Raw genomic sequence first — 17,278 nt, forward strand, 5'->3', positions numbered from 1 at the left:
ACTGCTAGCGGCAGTGAAGAGTTAGCGTTATCCCACTGACGATGCTTCCTGTACCCGTCAACATTAAGAAGCCTTTCCTCTTCTCGTGAACCTCAATCAATGGATTTTGTGGATTTGACTATCACAGAATTAGAAACCGTTTCTAGCTATGAGTTAGCGTTAGCGTTAATACACATTGTTCTGGCGTCTACAATCATTTAAAGGCTGATGTTACTGAGCTGCTCACATGAATTTAAATAAATGGACTGGTTGCTAGTGGCGACGCCGCTTAGATGAAAACAGGAAGAAAAGAAGAAGTCTGTAGTGGAGAGAGAATCTGATTTAGTGCATTTCTGTCATAAATAAAAGGCCGTCTTTTGGACGAGTCGGGTATAAAAACATAAAATCAAACACTTGTTGTGGTCAAACCTCTTGGTTCAGTATTATGGGATGGACTGGCTCCAACAGAAACCAGGTGGGACGCCGTCAGGAACATAAAGGCAGAAAACAAAAAGGCAGGAGAAGGAAAACGTTCTTTTGTTTGGGCCGTTGTACTTTTCTACGACGGGCCGAGTGTCGGTGGTTCGATGGCGGTATTGCAGCGGTGGCGGCGTATGAAGTTTGGATAACTTTATGAATATTGCTATTTCAGTCGTTCGTCAACCTCCAGGGACGAATCAGCATAGTGTTCTAAAATCACCACCATCTAAATGTAGAGTTTAGCGCTCCGTTTAGTGTCAGTCGAGGAAGGTTCGGTCTTCATGTGACAACAGCTGACGTTAACCTTTGACCTTCATGATTCATTAAAGGTGGATCTTTACAACAGTGGTTCCAGACCTTCAGGACTCCTGACCCCCTTAAGATGCACCAGAACTGGAGATGTTTTGGTTAAACTGGTCTTTGTCCAAAACTTGACCCATCAGTCTTGACTGAAAACGAGACCACATCAGACCTAATCCTGACTCAAAACCAGACCACATCTGGACTTAGTCTCGATTTAAACTCGTCTAAATTTCGACTGGTTCTTGACTTGGTCTAGGACTGGACTTAAGTGGTCTTGATTACAGCCCTTTGTGTTGGGAACCTGGTCTACTGGTTCTGACGTCTCGGTCCATTCTGACGTTTGTTTTTACCACAAAACAATCACTTCCTCTCTGCAACCAAACAAACAGGAAGTACTTCCTGCTTCTTTCTAATTTACACAATGTCACCATCTAAAGAGAGAATATTTACAACAAGTTTACAGACCAGAGAAGAAGAAGAAGAAGGAGGAGGAGAAGAAGGAGGAGGAGAAGAAGAAGAAGGAGGAGGAGAAGAAGGAGGAGAAGAAGCCCTTCTTAGTGATTCGCTGAGCCGATCAGGGAGCTCTCTGATTGGACGGGAGGAAACACAGTAAAAGTGAGTTTCAGCTGAAATGAATTCTTCGTCATCGTCGCTGTGATTCGTGATAAAAAACACCTGAAGAAGAAGATGAATTCCCTTTTTTGCTCCGTGAAGCTGCTTCATTTTTCATTTCCACTTTTCTTTCTTTTTTTTTTTGTTACACCTTAAAACAATCAGAACCACGTTGACTTCAGTCGGGTCAGATGAAGAGAAATGATCACAAACAAGAACGAATCTGTAGCCGACCACTTCACAATAAATAAATAAAGAACCCCATGAGGTGGAGGGGGAGCAGCTTAAAGAATCAGTCCAGAATCTTAAAGAACCAGTCCAGAATCTTAAAGAACCAGAGTCCAGAATCTTAAAGAACCAGAGTCCAGAATCTTAAAGAACCAGTCCAGAATCTTAAAGAACCAGAGTCCAGAATCTTAAAGAACCAGTCCAGAATCTTAAAGAACCAGAGTCCAGAATCTTAAAGAACCAGAGTCCAGAATCTTAAAGAACCAGTCCAGAATCTTAAAGAACCAGAGTCCAGAATCTTAAAGAACCAGTCCAGATTCTTTAAGGCCTCCACGTCTTCATCAATGCTTCCAGCCGTCAGTATTTACATTGATTCATATATATGTATATTCATCTGTGTTTTGGTCTGTGGCGGCCATGTTTGATATTTTGGGGATGAATCTTCAGATGGAGGAGGAGCTCACGTAGAGTGTGAGGTGGAACCAGAGGACGGGTGTTTGACGGTCTGCGGAGTCCCTGAGCCTCACCGACGACCTTATGTACAACCAGACGACAACCCGATTGGTCCAAAGAACACCAGAGAGAATATAAACAATCAGAGAAATGCCTTAAATTAAAGAAGAAGCTCAGAGCGTCGAGAGGACATGCGACCTCTCACTCTGCTTCCTTTCTCTTCCTCTTAAACATCCACATATATTTTCACATGAAAAACAAAAAGAGTTCATGAAATAAAAAAGTCCTCCATGATGAAGATGAGGATGAAGAGGATGAGGAACCTCTCAGTCTCACAGTTTCCCTCCAGGAGACGATCTGATTGGTTCAGAGTGTTAAATCAAACATGAGGTACGTCGTCCCCCGGTGACCTCACAGGTCATGTGATCGTTTGGATCCTGGACCACATCTCCCATCATGCTCCGGGGCTCCTCCCCCCCCCCAGCAGCGTCGTAATCAGTCTCGCAGCAGGAAGTGGTTCTCCAAAATAAGAGTCTGTCGGTGGCGTCTCATATGAGCGCGGCGCTGCCGGCGCTGCTGCAGCTGTTGTTGCGGTTGGCGTTGCGGCGCGGCAGGTTGGGCGTCGCCATCAGCGGGTAGCGCTCGTCGGGGCAGCCGTACTGAGCCAGCGTGTCCACGCACTCCTGACTGCTGGCCTGGCGGGCGTACGCCATCGCACTGTTACCGTGGGCGTCCCTCGCCATCAGGTCCACGCCGTACTGAGAGAGAGCAGAAACATCATCATTTAAATTCATCATGAACTGAACATCTGAGTCTAAATGTTGGAGACAAAGTGAGAAACGTCAAAACACGACTTCTCGGCGTTCGTACCCAGAGGAGCAGCTGCGTGATGACCACGTTGCCCTTGCGGCTGGCGAGGTGCAGCGCGTTGCGTCCGTCTCCGTCCCCGCAGGTCTCGTTGACCTGCTGCCTCGACCCATGAGCCAGCAGCAGCACCACGGAGCGCAGGTCCTCCTCCGCCGTGGCCCTCAGCAGCTGCTGCCCCAGAGAGAGCTCGGAGCCGGGCAGCGACGCCACGAACACTCGCTGCTCGTACTTGGCCCGGATCCAACGCTCCCGCTCCTCCCTGAAGGAGAAAGAGAAGAAGAGTCAGACTCCTACAAAATAAGACTTCCTGTCACAATGAAACGACATGAATCATTGATGTTAAACAATCTGAGAATGTTCCAGCAAAGGAAATAAACGACAGATGATCAACATTTTCTCTGACAGAACGTCTTGAGTTCTCTGCTCCTGGAGGAGGAGAATGAGACGCAGGGAGAGGACGAGGATCTTTGTCCTCCATCGAGTGTCATGAACTGCTGATCTGTTTAATCCACAGATGTGATCCGGCTAATCTGGCTAATCCCTCCGTGTCAACAGCAGCTCATTCAGGCTGCTGGGATTAGTGGGGGGGGGGATATTGAGCTGTCCCCCCCCTCCTCCTCCACCTCCCTTTCTTAACTAAATAACAACGCCTCCTCCAGGGGGCCGAGGCTGCAGGAAATGGAGAACAGGAGTTTGATACTTCCAGCATGACTCCAGTGTGTGTGTGTGTGTGTGTGTGTGTGTGTGTGTGTGTGTGTGTGTGTGTGAACAGCAGGAGAGGAAATGAAACACAAACAATAACAGAGTTAAATCTTCTTCATTGACGTTACATTGAGACATTTATCTTTTGTTATTGAGCCGAAAAAAACTGAAAATGTGTTAAATTGTGATTTTTCTGAATACGACAATTTAAGATTGTTTGGTTGAAAACACAAAAAGGGGATTTGTAGAAGAGCTTGTAAATATTAATTTAAATATATATATATATTATTATGATTCATAGGTGGAAAACAGACGACAAAAAGAGGAAATAAAAACTTTTCTCATCAACGTTTAAGATCCTGAAGAGAGAGACGAGTGTGGGAAAAGAGGGTGAGAATGAAGAAGAGGACGGTGTGGGAACCCGCGGAATCTCATTAACTCTCTTCCTGGAGACCAGTGTGTGTGTGTGTGTGTGTGTGTGTGTGTGTGTGTGTGTGTGTGTGTGTGTGTTGTCGGGGGTGTGGTGGGCGGCGGCGGCGGCTAGCATCACGGAATGTCCCGGGGGCTTCTTTCCTTCCTGCCCCGACCCAGAGAGAGAGTAGGGAGGCCGGGCACGAGACTACGGACGACAGCCCCGGACAAAGGCTGGGGGTGTCAACAGAGTGTGTGTGTGTGTGTGTGTGTGTGTGTGTGTGTGTGTGTGTGTGTGTGTGTGTGTGTGTGTGTGTGTGTGTGTGTGGACGGGGAGGATGTGTGAGGCCTCTGGACCCAGGAGACGCATGCCTTCCCCGCCGCTGGAGTTGCTAAGGGCCTGGATGTAACACAGTGTGTGTGTGTGTGTGTGTGTGTGTGTGTGTGTGTGTGTGTGTGTGTGTGTGTGTGTGTGTGTGTGTGTGTGTCCGTGGTGTATTTAAAACTCAGACTCTCTAAACTTTGGTTCTAGTTTCCCTTTAAGGTTTATTCTTGCAGCAGGTTCTAGTTGTTTCTCTGAGGAGCTTAAATGGATCAAATCTAAAGTGAAGGTTTGTGTGTCTGTGTGTGTTTGTGTGTCTGTGTGTGTTTGTGTGTCTGTGTGTGTTTGGTTGTGTGTCTGTGTGTGTTTGGTTGTGTGTTTGTGTGTCGTTATGTGTTTGTGTGTGTTTGGTTCCGTCTGTGTGTTTGGTTGTGTGGTTGTTTGTCTGTGTGTGTCGTTATGTGTTTGTGTGTCTGTGTGTGTTTGTCTGTGTGTGTTTGGTTATGTCTTTGTGTGTCTGTGTGTGTTTGGTTGTGTGTCTGTGTGTGTTTGGTTGTGTGGTTGTGTGTCTGTGTGTGTTTGGTTGTGTGGTTGTGTGTCTGTGTGTGTTTGGTTGTGTGGTTGTGTGTCTGTGTGTGTTTGGTTGTGTGGTTGTGTGTGTTTGGTTGTGTGTTGTGTTTTATTGTGTTTAGTTTTGAAATGTGTGTTTGTGTACCATTGTGTTTTATTGTGTGTTTCATGTGTGTGTTTTATTGTGTGTCTGTATGGGTTTGTGTGTCTGTGTGTTTTTAGTTTTGTGATGTGTGTTTGTGTTTCACTGTTTGTTTGTGTGTCCTTGTGTGTAGCAGTAAACATCATCAGGAGCTAACGCGTCCTGAACACACACATCTCTGGACAGTAGAGAGGCTGATTGCACTAATTAACCACAGAGTGTGTGAGTGTGTGTGTGTGTGTGTGTGTGTGTGTGTGTGTGTTAACATGTGTCTGCTGGACTCACACACTCATACTTTGTGTGTAGACGTGTGTGTGTGTCTCTTTTCACATCCCATTAGACAAAGCGTGCTGCGCTCCAGCAGCAAGGCATGCTGGGTAGATAATTAAACATGAGTCCTGGTGAGACGGTGTGTGAACCCGAGCCCAGAGGGGAGTGTGTGTGTGTGTGTGTGTGTGCGTGTGTGTGTGTGTGTGTGTGTGTGTGTGTGTGTGTGTGCGTGTGTGTGTTAAATTAGATGATGAAATGACACCAGCCAGAGGAAACAAACAAACACACTGTCTCTACTGTCTCTTGTCTCCACTGTCTGTCTCTCTTGTCTCTACTGTCTCTTGTCTCTACTGTCTCTTGTCTCCACTGTCTTGTCTCATCTCCACTGTTTCTTGTCTCCACTGTCTCTTGTCTCCACTGTCTCTTGTCTCCACTGTCTCTTGTCTCCACTTCTGTCTCACTGTCTCTTGTCTCCACTGTTTCTTGTCTCCACCACTGTTTCTTGTCTCCACTGTTTCTTGTCTCCACTGTCTCTTGTCTCTGTCTCTTGTCTCTCTTGTCTCTACTGTCTCTTGTCTCTTGTCTCTTGTCTCCACTGTTTCTTGTCTCTATTGTCTCTTCTGTTTCCTTGATGTTTGACTGTCAGTAGAAACTATATTTTATAAATAAAGTTACTTTAGTTTACAGTTTGTTTTTGTGTTTGCTGTGGTTGCCGTGGGTGACGGCGTCCCTCAGGGAGCCGCTCTGGGCCCACTACACTTCTCTGACTTCCTGCCTGTTGTTTGAGCTCAGGAGACCCTGCATTGTGTGTGTGTGTGTGTGTGTGTGTGTGTGTGGACGTTCCTCCTGATTGGTCGCTTTGTTCAGGTGTGTTTACACTGAGCTTCCTCCTCCCCCCCGCCGTGTCCGCGGTGTGTTCAGGGTCATCTGTCCACGACCCCTGAACACAGCGAGGACAGAGAGCTGAAAGCCGACACACACTCCCCGATAATCACACCGACTGATGAGCATAAACGACCCGAGGACACAACAGGAAGTGAAGAGTTTAATGATGTTTTAAATACTTCAATAAAGACAGTAGAAGTAGAAATAAAGGCTATATTTACAGGTGAAACATGTTTATTTATGTTTAACATATTTATTTTAAGTTGAGGGTAAATGTCAGATGTTTGACTGTTAACTTCTGTAAGAGTTGCTATTTTTTATGTTATTTAATTGTTTATGTTATTTAATTGTTTATGTTATTTAATTTTTTATGTTATTTAATTGTTTATGTTATTTAATTGTTTATGTTATTTAATTTTTGATGGTATTACATTCTTGATGTTATTACTTTTTTTTATGTTATTTATTTTTTTATGTTATTAAATCTTTTTTTTTATCTATTTGTGTTTTATTTTTGAATTTTTTATGATTGTTTTGTGAATATATGAGAAATAATGAAATTAAATCAGCTCACTATAAAACACATATTTCTGCATTAAACTCTAAATACCCATTAATTATTCATAACTTTTAAAATTACCTAAATAAAAAGTATTTTTATCATAATTTCATCGGCCTGAGAGAACCCTTTCAAAATAAAAGGATAAACATTACATACAATAAAAAATAAAGCTTAATAAATGTTTCTCCAGATGAGATGTAGGAGGCGACACGCTGCTGTTAAAGCCTCTCGTTAATTACAGCCTGGTGTGTGTGTGTGTGTGTGTGTGTGTGTGTTGTGTGTGTGTGTGTGTGTGTGTGTGTGTGTGTGTGTGTGTGTGTGTGTGTGTGTGTGTGAGGTAATGAGCGGTAGGAATCGGGGTTAAGAGTGACACGGTGTCAGTGGCTTCTCCTCTGGCCTAATTAGCCCTCTAATTAATAGATTAATAGATAGATAGAGCGTGGATAAGAGCATCAGCTAACTGCCCCGGCTAATGAGCTAACGAGCTAATGAGCTAACGAGCTTTTAAAGATGAATGGACGAGGTTCCTGACAAGGTGAGGAGATTCAAAATTCACCCAGAAAACCTGTTTTTTTATTTCTAGGTTTGAGCCGGAGAGAAAAGACAAAAGGAAAAGAGAGGAGAAGAAATCAATTAGCCTTTTCCTAGCGGGTCGTTAGCTGCCCTTGGATAGGCAGAGATAATTAAAGGGAGGGTGGAGGGGGGAGGCAGAGAGGGGGAGGAAGTCAGCCGTGAGACTCGACTGGATGGAGACCGAGGGGTTAAAACCGGACGGAGATAAAAACTAAAAGGAGGAGTGATCTCTGAGCTCCAGAAACACCACAGAAGAAGAGAGGGGAGGTTTAGGAGAGGAGACAAGGACACAAAGAAATAAAGAGAAGGAGAGACGGAGAGCAGGAAGTAGAAAACATCCCTCCACAAAACAATAACTGATAAACCGTCTAAAGGTCGGATCAGAAAGATTATTTATGGACACGAGAATGAATCCAGAAAGAGGAAGAAGAAGAAAATGGAGGAGAAGATGCAGAAGAAGATGAAGGAGATGAAAAGAAGAAGAAGAAGGAGAAGGAGAAGAAGAAGGAGAAGAAGGAGAAGAAGAAGCAGAAGAAGAAGAAGAAGAAGAAGAAGGAAGAAGAAAGAGGAGATGGAGAAGAAGAAGAAGGAGAAAGAAGAAGAGAAGAAGAAGAAGAAGAAGAAGAAGAAAGAAGATGGAGAAGAAAGAAGAAGAAGAAGGAGAAGAAGGAGTAGAAGAAGAAGGAGAAGAAGAAGAAGAAGAAGAAGGAGAAGAAGAAGGAGAAGGAGAAGGAGAAGAAGGAGATGATGGAGAAGAAGAAGATCATTCCTGTTTCTTCCCACCTCATCTGAAGTTTACTTGTGTTATTTACAAAAACAATGCTTTTATTTTGAAGTTTCCCAACATTTGCTGCTAAATAACCAGATGAATCCAGTTTGTGATGAAGAGGATCAGAAGCTTCCTGTTAGTGTTCCTGAGGAACCATGAGCCTGAAGAATCAGTCTGATAACGACACAATAAATACATGAACCTCTTCTTTGAAGTGTGGCTCGGTTTGGAGATGAAACCTTCAAAATAAAATCTGTTGATGAACTCGCTCGAAATATATTTATATTTTGTTTGGATTGTAATCAAACCTTCTGATCCTTCATTGATCCGGTGACGATTGAAATTAGATCAGGAATGAATAAAAAGTCTCATAAACATTTGAATAAACTGAGCTAAAGTATTGTCCTCTGGTCTTCCTGAATCAGCCTCTGAACCAACGTTTATTTCTGCGTTATTAAATAAAAAGAGGAAGTGGTTTCTGAAGTGAAGCGTCTGAAGGACTCAAATGTTTACCAGCCGGCCGCCGCTCGCCGTGAACCCATTCAATCCAAACACATTACCCACAAACCCCGGGACGCTTTCTGCCTCTTCTTTATTCTATGAGCAATTTGCCGACTGAGCCAATTAGCCAAAGGGAGGGGGTGAGGGGTGAGGGGGTGAGGGGGTTACCGTCGGCGTGCGGATTCAGCGGACGGAGTCACGTTATTTATTTCTTCATTATTAAAATAAGGACGGAGGGAGAGGTTAATCTGATGACTCAGGCATAAAGAATGTGCATTTAGTTTCTGCTTTACCCCCCCCACGCATTAGCATAACCCCGCCGCCATGACAAACGAGCAGCGGGCCCCGTGATTGGCTCGTGTCGGCCGTCTTAATGTCAACAGTAAATTGGAGGGCTTGTTAGCGAGCGGAGCAGTCATGTACAAAATAACGTCTATTAGGACTAATTTAATCAAGAGCTCCTGTTACAGAGGAATTACAATGTAGGGGCCAATTATTCTACTGTCAGGAGGCCTCTTCTTCTTCTGTGTGTGTGTGTGTGTGTGTGTGTGTGTGTGTGTGTGCAGGCCGTGGGGCTGCAGATAATAACCGTGGAGAAGATGACGGTCGGAGAATCGGATAGTTAACGGACCGCAGAGGAGTCTGAATGTGAACACACTGGATCACAGGAAGTAAAAAAACACACACAACACATGTACACACACACATGTACACACACACACACACACACACACACACACACACACACACACACACACACACACACACACACACACACATGTAATCCAACAAACGCACACTCCTGGAAAGACAAACATAACGAGTCTGATCTGAGGAGGAATTATAAGTAAACATTAAGGATTAAATGTGAATTAATTCTGATTTATTGTCGACATTTTTGTAGTTCTTTTTGTTCTAATTGATCTCTAACGATTCACGTTTTTACCTCGTTAGCTGCTCGTATTAACGGACGTTTTAAACTTCGTTTCTACCAGAAAAAAAACATTTATTTTATTTGTTTACAGGAACAAAACATATTTGTTTGACATGACTTAACACACTCTTTATTTTAAGTGGTTTTTTCAGATGAATGACTGATAATTCACAAAAATAAGATGTGATAGTTGCAAATGGAGAAACAATGACATATTTAATTGGCAAAACTCTTATTTTGAAGGAAACAACACAACATCCTATGTTTGATCCAAATCTTTGGTGGTAAAGAATCAACAGAAACACAACAATCCTAATTTGGATTTGGAGCTTAAATACTATAAAAGGCATATTTAGGATTTTGCTCTATAGTTAGTACAGTTCATTGTGTTTCTATCCGTTGCTATGGTGACAGAGAGGAGGATTAAACAGGGATATATAACTATATAACTAATAATGTGTAATAAAATACTATTATTACTGATAGAAAGAATCAAACTTCTCTCTTTAAATACTAAATAAATAATGAATTGGTTCTTTAAAAAGCAAATGCAATGCATCAGATGATTGAGATCATTGAACTTGAAGTCAAAATGTTTAATATTTAAGGATAATAAAGGTTAAATGTTCTTAAATCTGAAGTACAATAAATTAAAACTGATGTAAAAAATTACAAAACTATAAAAAATAAGATCTGTTCACGTTAAATCATTAGAACCCAGAACCTGAGGAGTTGTGTTGTAAACGTGATGTGATATGTATTTCATTGACGGGTCATGTGATCAGATGTGTGTTATGATCTCAGAGTGAGGCTGATGGACCAACACCACTGCCTCTGACCCTGGGGGGCAATTACCTTCTGATGTGCCCCCCCTCGCCCCATCTGGTCCCCTGAGCCCAATCGGGGGCGGTCGCTGCACCTGCCCCCCGGCCCAGATTAAACCCCCCCCCCTCCGGTGTAATTCTAAATCTGTTAGCGCTGGCCTTTTCTTTGGGGGGAACAAGACGGATCTGTTCCATAAAGGACCCGTCTCCTCTCCGCCGACCCACGGACCTGCTGCTGAATTATTAGCGGGCCGGCATTCGTCATGCGGGGCCCCGATGGTAAGCGTGGTCGGCGGCGGCGTTGCGATGCGAAGCTCATCCGTTAGCCGCCGTGAGTGCTTCTCATTTATCGGCTGTCTAATTAAGGTTTCTACCTCGTTCTTTTGTTCATGGAGACTCTGAAGGAGACACCTCCACCGCCAAAACCAAACAGTTAGAGACTGAAGATTGAGGTTATTGTGGCAATAATTAAAGGATGCTAGTCCACAAGAGGATGCAGAAGAATCTGTCGAGCTACGTAGACGTCATTCATTCAGGTGATACTTTTGTTTAGGTTGTCCTCGTTCTTGGATTGGACATGAATGAGATAAACACCAGATCTGGTTCAGATTAGAGGTGATTAACAGACGGGAAAACGGTCTTCAACTGTTTGTAAAATTGTGGTTGGAAACTGAACTTCTTTGATATCAAAACTTTTCCATTTCTTCTGTCAAACTCAAAAACGTTTCCAGGTCTTGCGACATGGCGGTTCGTCCAATCTTGGGATTTGGAAGGACCGAATGTAGAGAATCAATCTGTGAACAAACATGGAAGGACGCTCTGCAACAGACCGCCAAAGGTCGGTAGATGGCATGAGGAGATGAGAGGGAACCAAAGAGATAAAGATTGAAGCTTGAGGTTATTGTGATGATGTCAATTACAGAAATGCAGATTCAAAAGATGCTCGTCGGCAAGAGGATGCATAAGAATCTGTAGAGCTACGTAGACTCAATCATGCTAGGTGACATTTCAGTTGTCCTTGGATTGGACATGAATGAGGTAAACAGGTCAGATAAGGTCTGGTTCTGATAAGAGGTGATCAACAGACGAGAAAACGGTTTAGAACTGTTCCTAAAATTGTGGTAGGAAACTGAACTTCTTTGATAGCAAAACTTTTTAATTTCTTCTGTCAAACTCAAACTTTTCCAGGTTTTGGTCCAGTCTTGTGGTTGGAAGGCCGCTCTGCAACGGCCCGGTAAAGGTCGCATGTGGCATGAGGAGAAGGAGGCCGAGCGGACGGAGACCACCTCCCGTGTCCGGCGGCGCGGAGGCCGGATTAGCGTCGCTGTCACTCGCTGTCCGCTCATGCCCTCTAACGCGCGGCGTCAAACGCCGGCTGAGCCTTTGGGTGCTGGTGTCGACGCGCCACTCGACAGATAATTAAAACAATGAGCCGCCGCGGCGCCAAAAGACCAGAGCGTGCCCAAACTTAGCAGCCCCTTCAGCGGTGCATCAGCTGTGGCGCCGGCCGAGGTGATGACGGCGCACCGAGAGGTTAATGGGAACGTTTAGACGGACGAGTCTCTGGGAGGTTTGAACCCGTTCTGGATGAAACCGCCGCCACCGCGAGGGACAAACGTCAACAAGTATCCGTCCTCGTAGCGGTGTGGCGCCCCCCTTACAAACGATTACAGCGACAGTCTCTCCTCCTGAGACCCGGCTGATGCTAATGAGAGCTGGACCGGCCGTCGCTGTGGGAGGAGGGGGAGGCGGGGGAGTAAAGAGATGATGACAACAGTTTGGAGATGGCGGGGCTCTCGTTCCTGTCACATATCTCATTGGACGGGGGCGTCGCCGTGGAGATCTCTCCCAACATAATTCCTCCCTCCGGTCCGACCGGGACGTCGACAGAGCGGGGGAGGAAGGGGGAGAAAAGGAGGTGAAGCACCACCTCCTCTTCTTCTCTTTCCTCCCTTCACATCCGTCACACTCCTTCCTGTTTCCGATCCCTACACCTCCATCTGCTCCTCCACCTCCTTCCTCCTCTCTCTCCCCCCTGAACCTCCAAACAGGACCTAATTGGGAGGCGGAGTGGGGGGGCCAGACCTTGACAGACAGGAGGTCAGTGTAATTGCTGCTGGCCATATTTAACATTAAGATAATCAGGCCATTAATTACCCTTTGGATCATTAAATCAGCCACTTGCAAAATGAAATTTCGGCCTCTATTACTCACTTGAGAGACCACGAGGGGAAGGCATTTTTCCATCTATCAGCCTCCCCCCCTCTCTCTGCCTCCCCCTCACATCCCTCCTCCGCCGGCATTTTCCAACCTCCACCTTCTTCTTCTCCCTCTTTAATCCAGGCTTCTGTCAGCGTTTAGAGTTTACCGTTTGGATTATTGGTGCAGAAACAGAATTTAAAACGCTAAATTATTAATGTACATTTCCGATAAATGTACATACATATAATACTTGTACTTTAATCAAACCTCTTCCTGGTCTAGAGGTGAATAAACAGTATCTTTCCTTCCTTTAACTCGCCAATATTCATGTCGACTCCTTTCTTTAGAACAGGAAGTGGCGTTTGTTCCTTTTCTTATTTGTTAGAATAAACAGTAGAAGAAGAAACCAGTCGTGCTTTATCATGTTTTAAATCGCTCTATTACTCCCCTCACCTCCTTCAGGAGCTTCATAATAAATGTGTTTCAATGTGAAGAAGTTCTATGTAATAAAAGTACTTGTTCAGAGGTAGTTTTAAAACGGACAAAATGTGTTTTATTACGTGTTTAATGAAGCCGGACGAAGGAGAGCGGACGAGTAAAAGAGGACGGATGGTACACTTAAGCAGAGGAGGAAGTACTCCCTTCAGTGAGAGTAGAAGTACCACAGTCTAGAAATACAAGTACCAGCACTGCATTCAAAATAGAATACTCTGTTTTTATCACTAATGACTACATGTAAGAGTGTATTACTACTGTTTGTCAGTGGCAGATACTTTGTGTACTGCCAAGTAGATTAGTACTACATCAAATATTAAAATAATATCATGTTTTTATATGTAGAAAGTACTAGAAGTATCGGAGAAATGTAGGGATGTATAAGAACGACTTCAGATAAGTATTAGAATAAATGTACGTGGCTTCATATTCCTAAAGAATACTTAATAATATTTGTATTCAGTTGAAGCATTTTTGTGTTTTGTTCTTATGAATGACTGATAATTCATAAAAATAAGATTTAGTATTTACAAATGGAGAAACGATGACATATTTAATTGTCGAAACTCTTATTTTGGCGGAAACAACACGACTTCCTACGTTTGATCCCAAAAAAAAGGGGAAGAATCAACAGAAGCTGAAATTCCATAAAAATGGAATATTAGGATTTTGTCCTATTATTAGTACAGATCATTGTGTTTGTATCCGTTGCTATGGCGACAGAGAGGAAGGTGATATCGTCTGGAGTTAAAATGGGGATTTAACGTCGTAAAAAACAACTCGTTCTTAATTCTCTATTTTTTGTAAAGAAATAATGTTCCATCTACGAAAGAAGAAGAATCGGGTGTTTTCCACACACATTCCTAGAGAAAGGAAAGGGCGGAGGAATAGCGACACAAAGAAGAAGCAGACGGAGGGAGAAGCAGAAAAACGACAAACAGCCAGCCACTTAAGGGATGGACTGATAAATACTATCGACAGGGCCGAGAGGAGGGGGGGGACGGGGGAGACGGGGGAGACGGAGCTGCAGCAGAGCGCGGCCGGTTAATTGAGATAATATTGACCTCCTCCTCTAATCTCTTCAGGGGAAACATGCTTCACATTCATAAATAAAGAGGAACATGAGCAACAATAAAAGCATTAGAGGGCTGATGGAGGACGGCTGATGACACGTCAATACGGAGTGTGTGTGTGTGTGTGTGTGTGTGTGTGTGTGTGTGTGTGTGTCCAGTCCGACATATAAAAATGTTGAATAAACAGTTACTTCCTCATAAATGTGAAGCCTCTCTGAGAAGACGACACATTCATGATGTTAAGTTTATTCAATATTATAAATATTTTCAAATTAAGAGTGCGTCATGTTATTGTTTTTATTTAGTTTTAATGCATTTCTAATGTGAAGCACTTAAAGTGAAACTGTTGCATTTGTGTTTTGTAATTAACGGAGAATTAAGAGTCATATGCAGAATGAACAACGTGAACTTTAAATGCCAAAAATCATTGTTGCTATGGATCGTCTGTCGCCATCTTGGTTTTTGACCATCAACATAATTGTTTTATGGACGTCGCCATCTTTGTACCCCAATAAGACATTTTTAAGTGAAATGTTGCAATGAACTTTGAAGAAGTAAAATCACACTGAAAGAGTTCTAGTTGTAAGATGAAAACATGGACAACGCCGTGGTGTCGACCTGTCAGTCAGTGTGTAGCCCCGCCCTAAAGCATCCCCTGCTTTATGGTCTGTTTGACTCTAAATGGAGCATCATTTACTAAATGAACATCATGCTGTATTGAAGAAGACTTGAAACTAGAGATTGAGACCATAAACTCATGTTTACAATGTTTACTGAGGGAATAAATCAAGAGAGAAGTAGAGTCATTTTCTCATAGACTTCTATACAACCAGAGGAGTCGCCCCCTGGTGGACAGCAGAGAGAATGCAGCTTCAACACATGAAGGATCAACTTTACTGATACATTATATGTAGTGCAGTAAAAGTACACTATATACCTGTGAGATGTAGTAGAGTGGGAGTATGTAGTACTTCTTCTAAAGCTCATGGGAACAGGTGGTGTAAATAGTTTATTCTGTTTGTCGGGTTAAAATGTGTTTGTGAGCATACCTGTATACACTGTGTGTGTGTGTGTGTGTGTGTGTGTGTGTGTGTGTGTGTGTGGGGGGGGTCATGTGGGGAGTAATTATAAGGTGCTTCTGTTGACTAATGAGCGTCGGGGGTTGAGAGCAGGGGAGGACGGGTGAGTCGATCTTTATGTGGACGACAGTCAGCTCTAATTTGTTATGATGGCTGCAGCCGATAATTACACACACACACGCACACACACACGCACAGACACACACACACACACACACACACACACACACACACACACACACACACACACACACACACACACACAGATCAACACCAACGTCACGCTAAAGTTCACCCATTTGTTCTTCACTCTGTAGTCTACAACACACAGAGTCGATAGTGGTCTCCTCCTGAGGGCAACACTGCCCCCTATGTGCAGCCGCTGGTACTGCCTTTAGAGGTACTTGTACACTATAAGTGGTACTGGTTCCTACCTGCTGGCGTCCGGCGCCGGTTTAAGGCGTCCCTGAGCGTTGGCCTCCCACACGCTGTTGGCGAGCTCGTTGCCGATGGCCGACATCACCTTGATGAGCTCCAGAGGCCACTCGTCCAGGTCCAGGGACCGGACCCGGGACAGGTGGGTCCCCAGGTTCCGGTGGATCCCCGAGCACTCGATGCAGATCAGGGCGCCCAGGTTGAGGCTGGCCCAGTCCGGGTCTGGACCACAGGAGAGAGGGGGGGGTCAGTGAATCACTTCCTGGTTACGTTCTCGTTCGATGAAACCACGTTTTTTTTATTTGTTTTTGCAGAATTACAAATGTGCTCCTGATCAGAGTCAGAGAGGTCAGAGGTCAAACACACGACTGTCACCAAACGCAGCGTCCATATTTCTCCGTCTTCTCTTTGACTAAACGCATCCTGTAACCGGAGATGAACTCACTCTGAGCGTCACAGTCGGCACAGCGGCCGTTTCCTCGGATTCCTCTGATGGTCTGTAGAGCCATGGCCTCCGTCTGACTGGGGAGACGAGACTGAAACACAAACAGTGATGTTTATGATTTTAAACGTTCACCTTTTAGAATGTTGAAGAAACATTTCACAGAACATTTGAAGAGCAGAAACCAGAGAATGAATGCATCCTCGACACAAACAAATGATGAATTAAATCCTGTATTTCTATACATATTTTAAATATAAATACCGTTTATAGTTATTTAAGTTTTATTTAAAAGCTTCTTTCAAACAAATCAAATGAAATTCAAAGTGTTTTATTAATGATTGACACAAAGAAAACAAGACCAAAGTGGAGGAAAGATTAAGACAAACTGAATTAAGTTTATGAATAAATAAATAAAAACGGAAATGTATATTATTATATTATTTAAGTTAAATTAGAGCAAAATAAAATAAGAAAAGATAAAAAATAATATAATAAAATTCATGATGACGACAGTGAGATAAGATAAAATCAGTAAGTGGACCTTGAGGTTGAACATCAATTCAGAAGGTTTAAAATAAACTTTCAAACTGTTGGTATGACCATGAAGACCATGAGATTGGGTTGAAAGCCCCAGAAACTTATTTTTGATGTTTTTGTCAAAATGTTGTTCTAGAAGGTGAAGATTAAAGTGCTCAGCTTTAAAGTTAGTTAGTTTAGCCAACAGATGAAGACCATGAGATGCTGCTCAAAGCTGTAGCAAAGGCTAGTAAGTGGACCTTGAGTCTACTTAAACTACTGAAACATTCCTTCATCTGTTCCAGGACCAGCGGCAGCAGCACACCAGACCTCTGTGAAGAGACGGTGGATTGAAGGCTCACCTTGTTCTTGCTGCTCTCACAGGACTGCAGCGAGGCCAGGATCTGGCTCTCGATGACCTGGACCCAGGAGTCTCTCTCCTCGTAGGACGTCGCCTCAAAGTGCCACGTCTGACCCGTCAGAGACACGATGGTGAACTCAAAGTTCTCCTCTTGTTCTGGTGGACACAAAAGGAGGCGGAGTCAGTGAAGGAACGCTGGAGAACTAAAAGACCGCAACAGGATCCATTTCTACTGTTCTAACAGTTCATTTACGACTTAATTATGTCACGAAATACAACGTTGAT

The 17,278-nt window shown here is 43.8% G+C and overlaps 1 protein-coding gene across 2 annotated transcripts in view; it reads right to left on the reverse strand.

Annotated features, from left to right (window-relative positions):
• Positions 1-934: 934 nt before the first annotated feature.
• Positions 935-17,278, reverse strand: part of agap1 (ArfGAP with GTPase domain, ankyrin repeat and PH domain 1) — a 101,005-nt gene continuing 84,661 nt past the window's right edge. For both annotated transcript variants that reach the window (XM_054623635.1, XM_054623634.1), the window contains 5 exons: positions 16,995-17,149; positions 16,117-16,207; positions 15,671-15,893; positions 2,926-3,181; positions 935-2,813 (listed from right to left, as the gene is read on the reverse strand). In XM_054623635.1, coding sequence (XP_054479610.1) covers positions 2,604-2,813; positions 2,926-3,181; positions 15,671-15,893; positions 16,117-16,207; positions 16,995-17,149 — 935 coding nt within the window. In that variant the 3' untranslated portion in view covers positions 935-2,603. The remainder of the gene's footprint in view (positions 2,814-2,925; positions 3,182-15,670; positions 15,894-16,116; positions 16,208-16,994; positions 17,150-17,278) is intronic.

This window comes from Anoplopoma fimbria, chromosome 22, assembly GCF_027596085.1.
Source record: "Anoplopoma fimbria isolate UVic2021 breed Golden Eagle Sablefish chromosome 22, Afim_UVic_2022, whole genome shotgun sequence".
In the NCBI taxonomy this organism is placed as follows: domain Eukaryota; kingdom Metazoa; phylum Chordata; class Actinopteri; order Perciformes; family Anoplopomatidae; genus Anoplopoma; species Anoplopoma fimbria.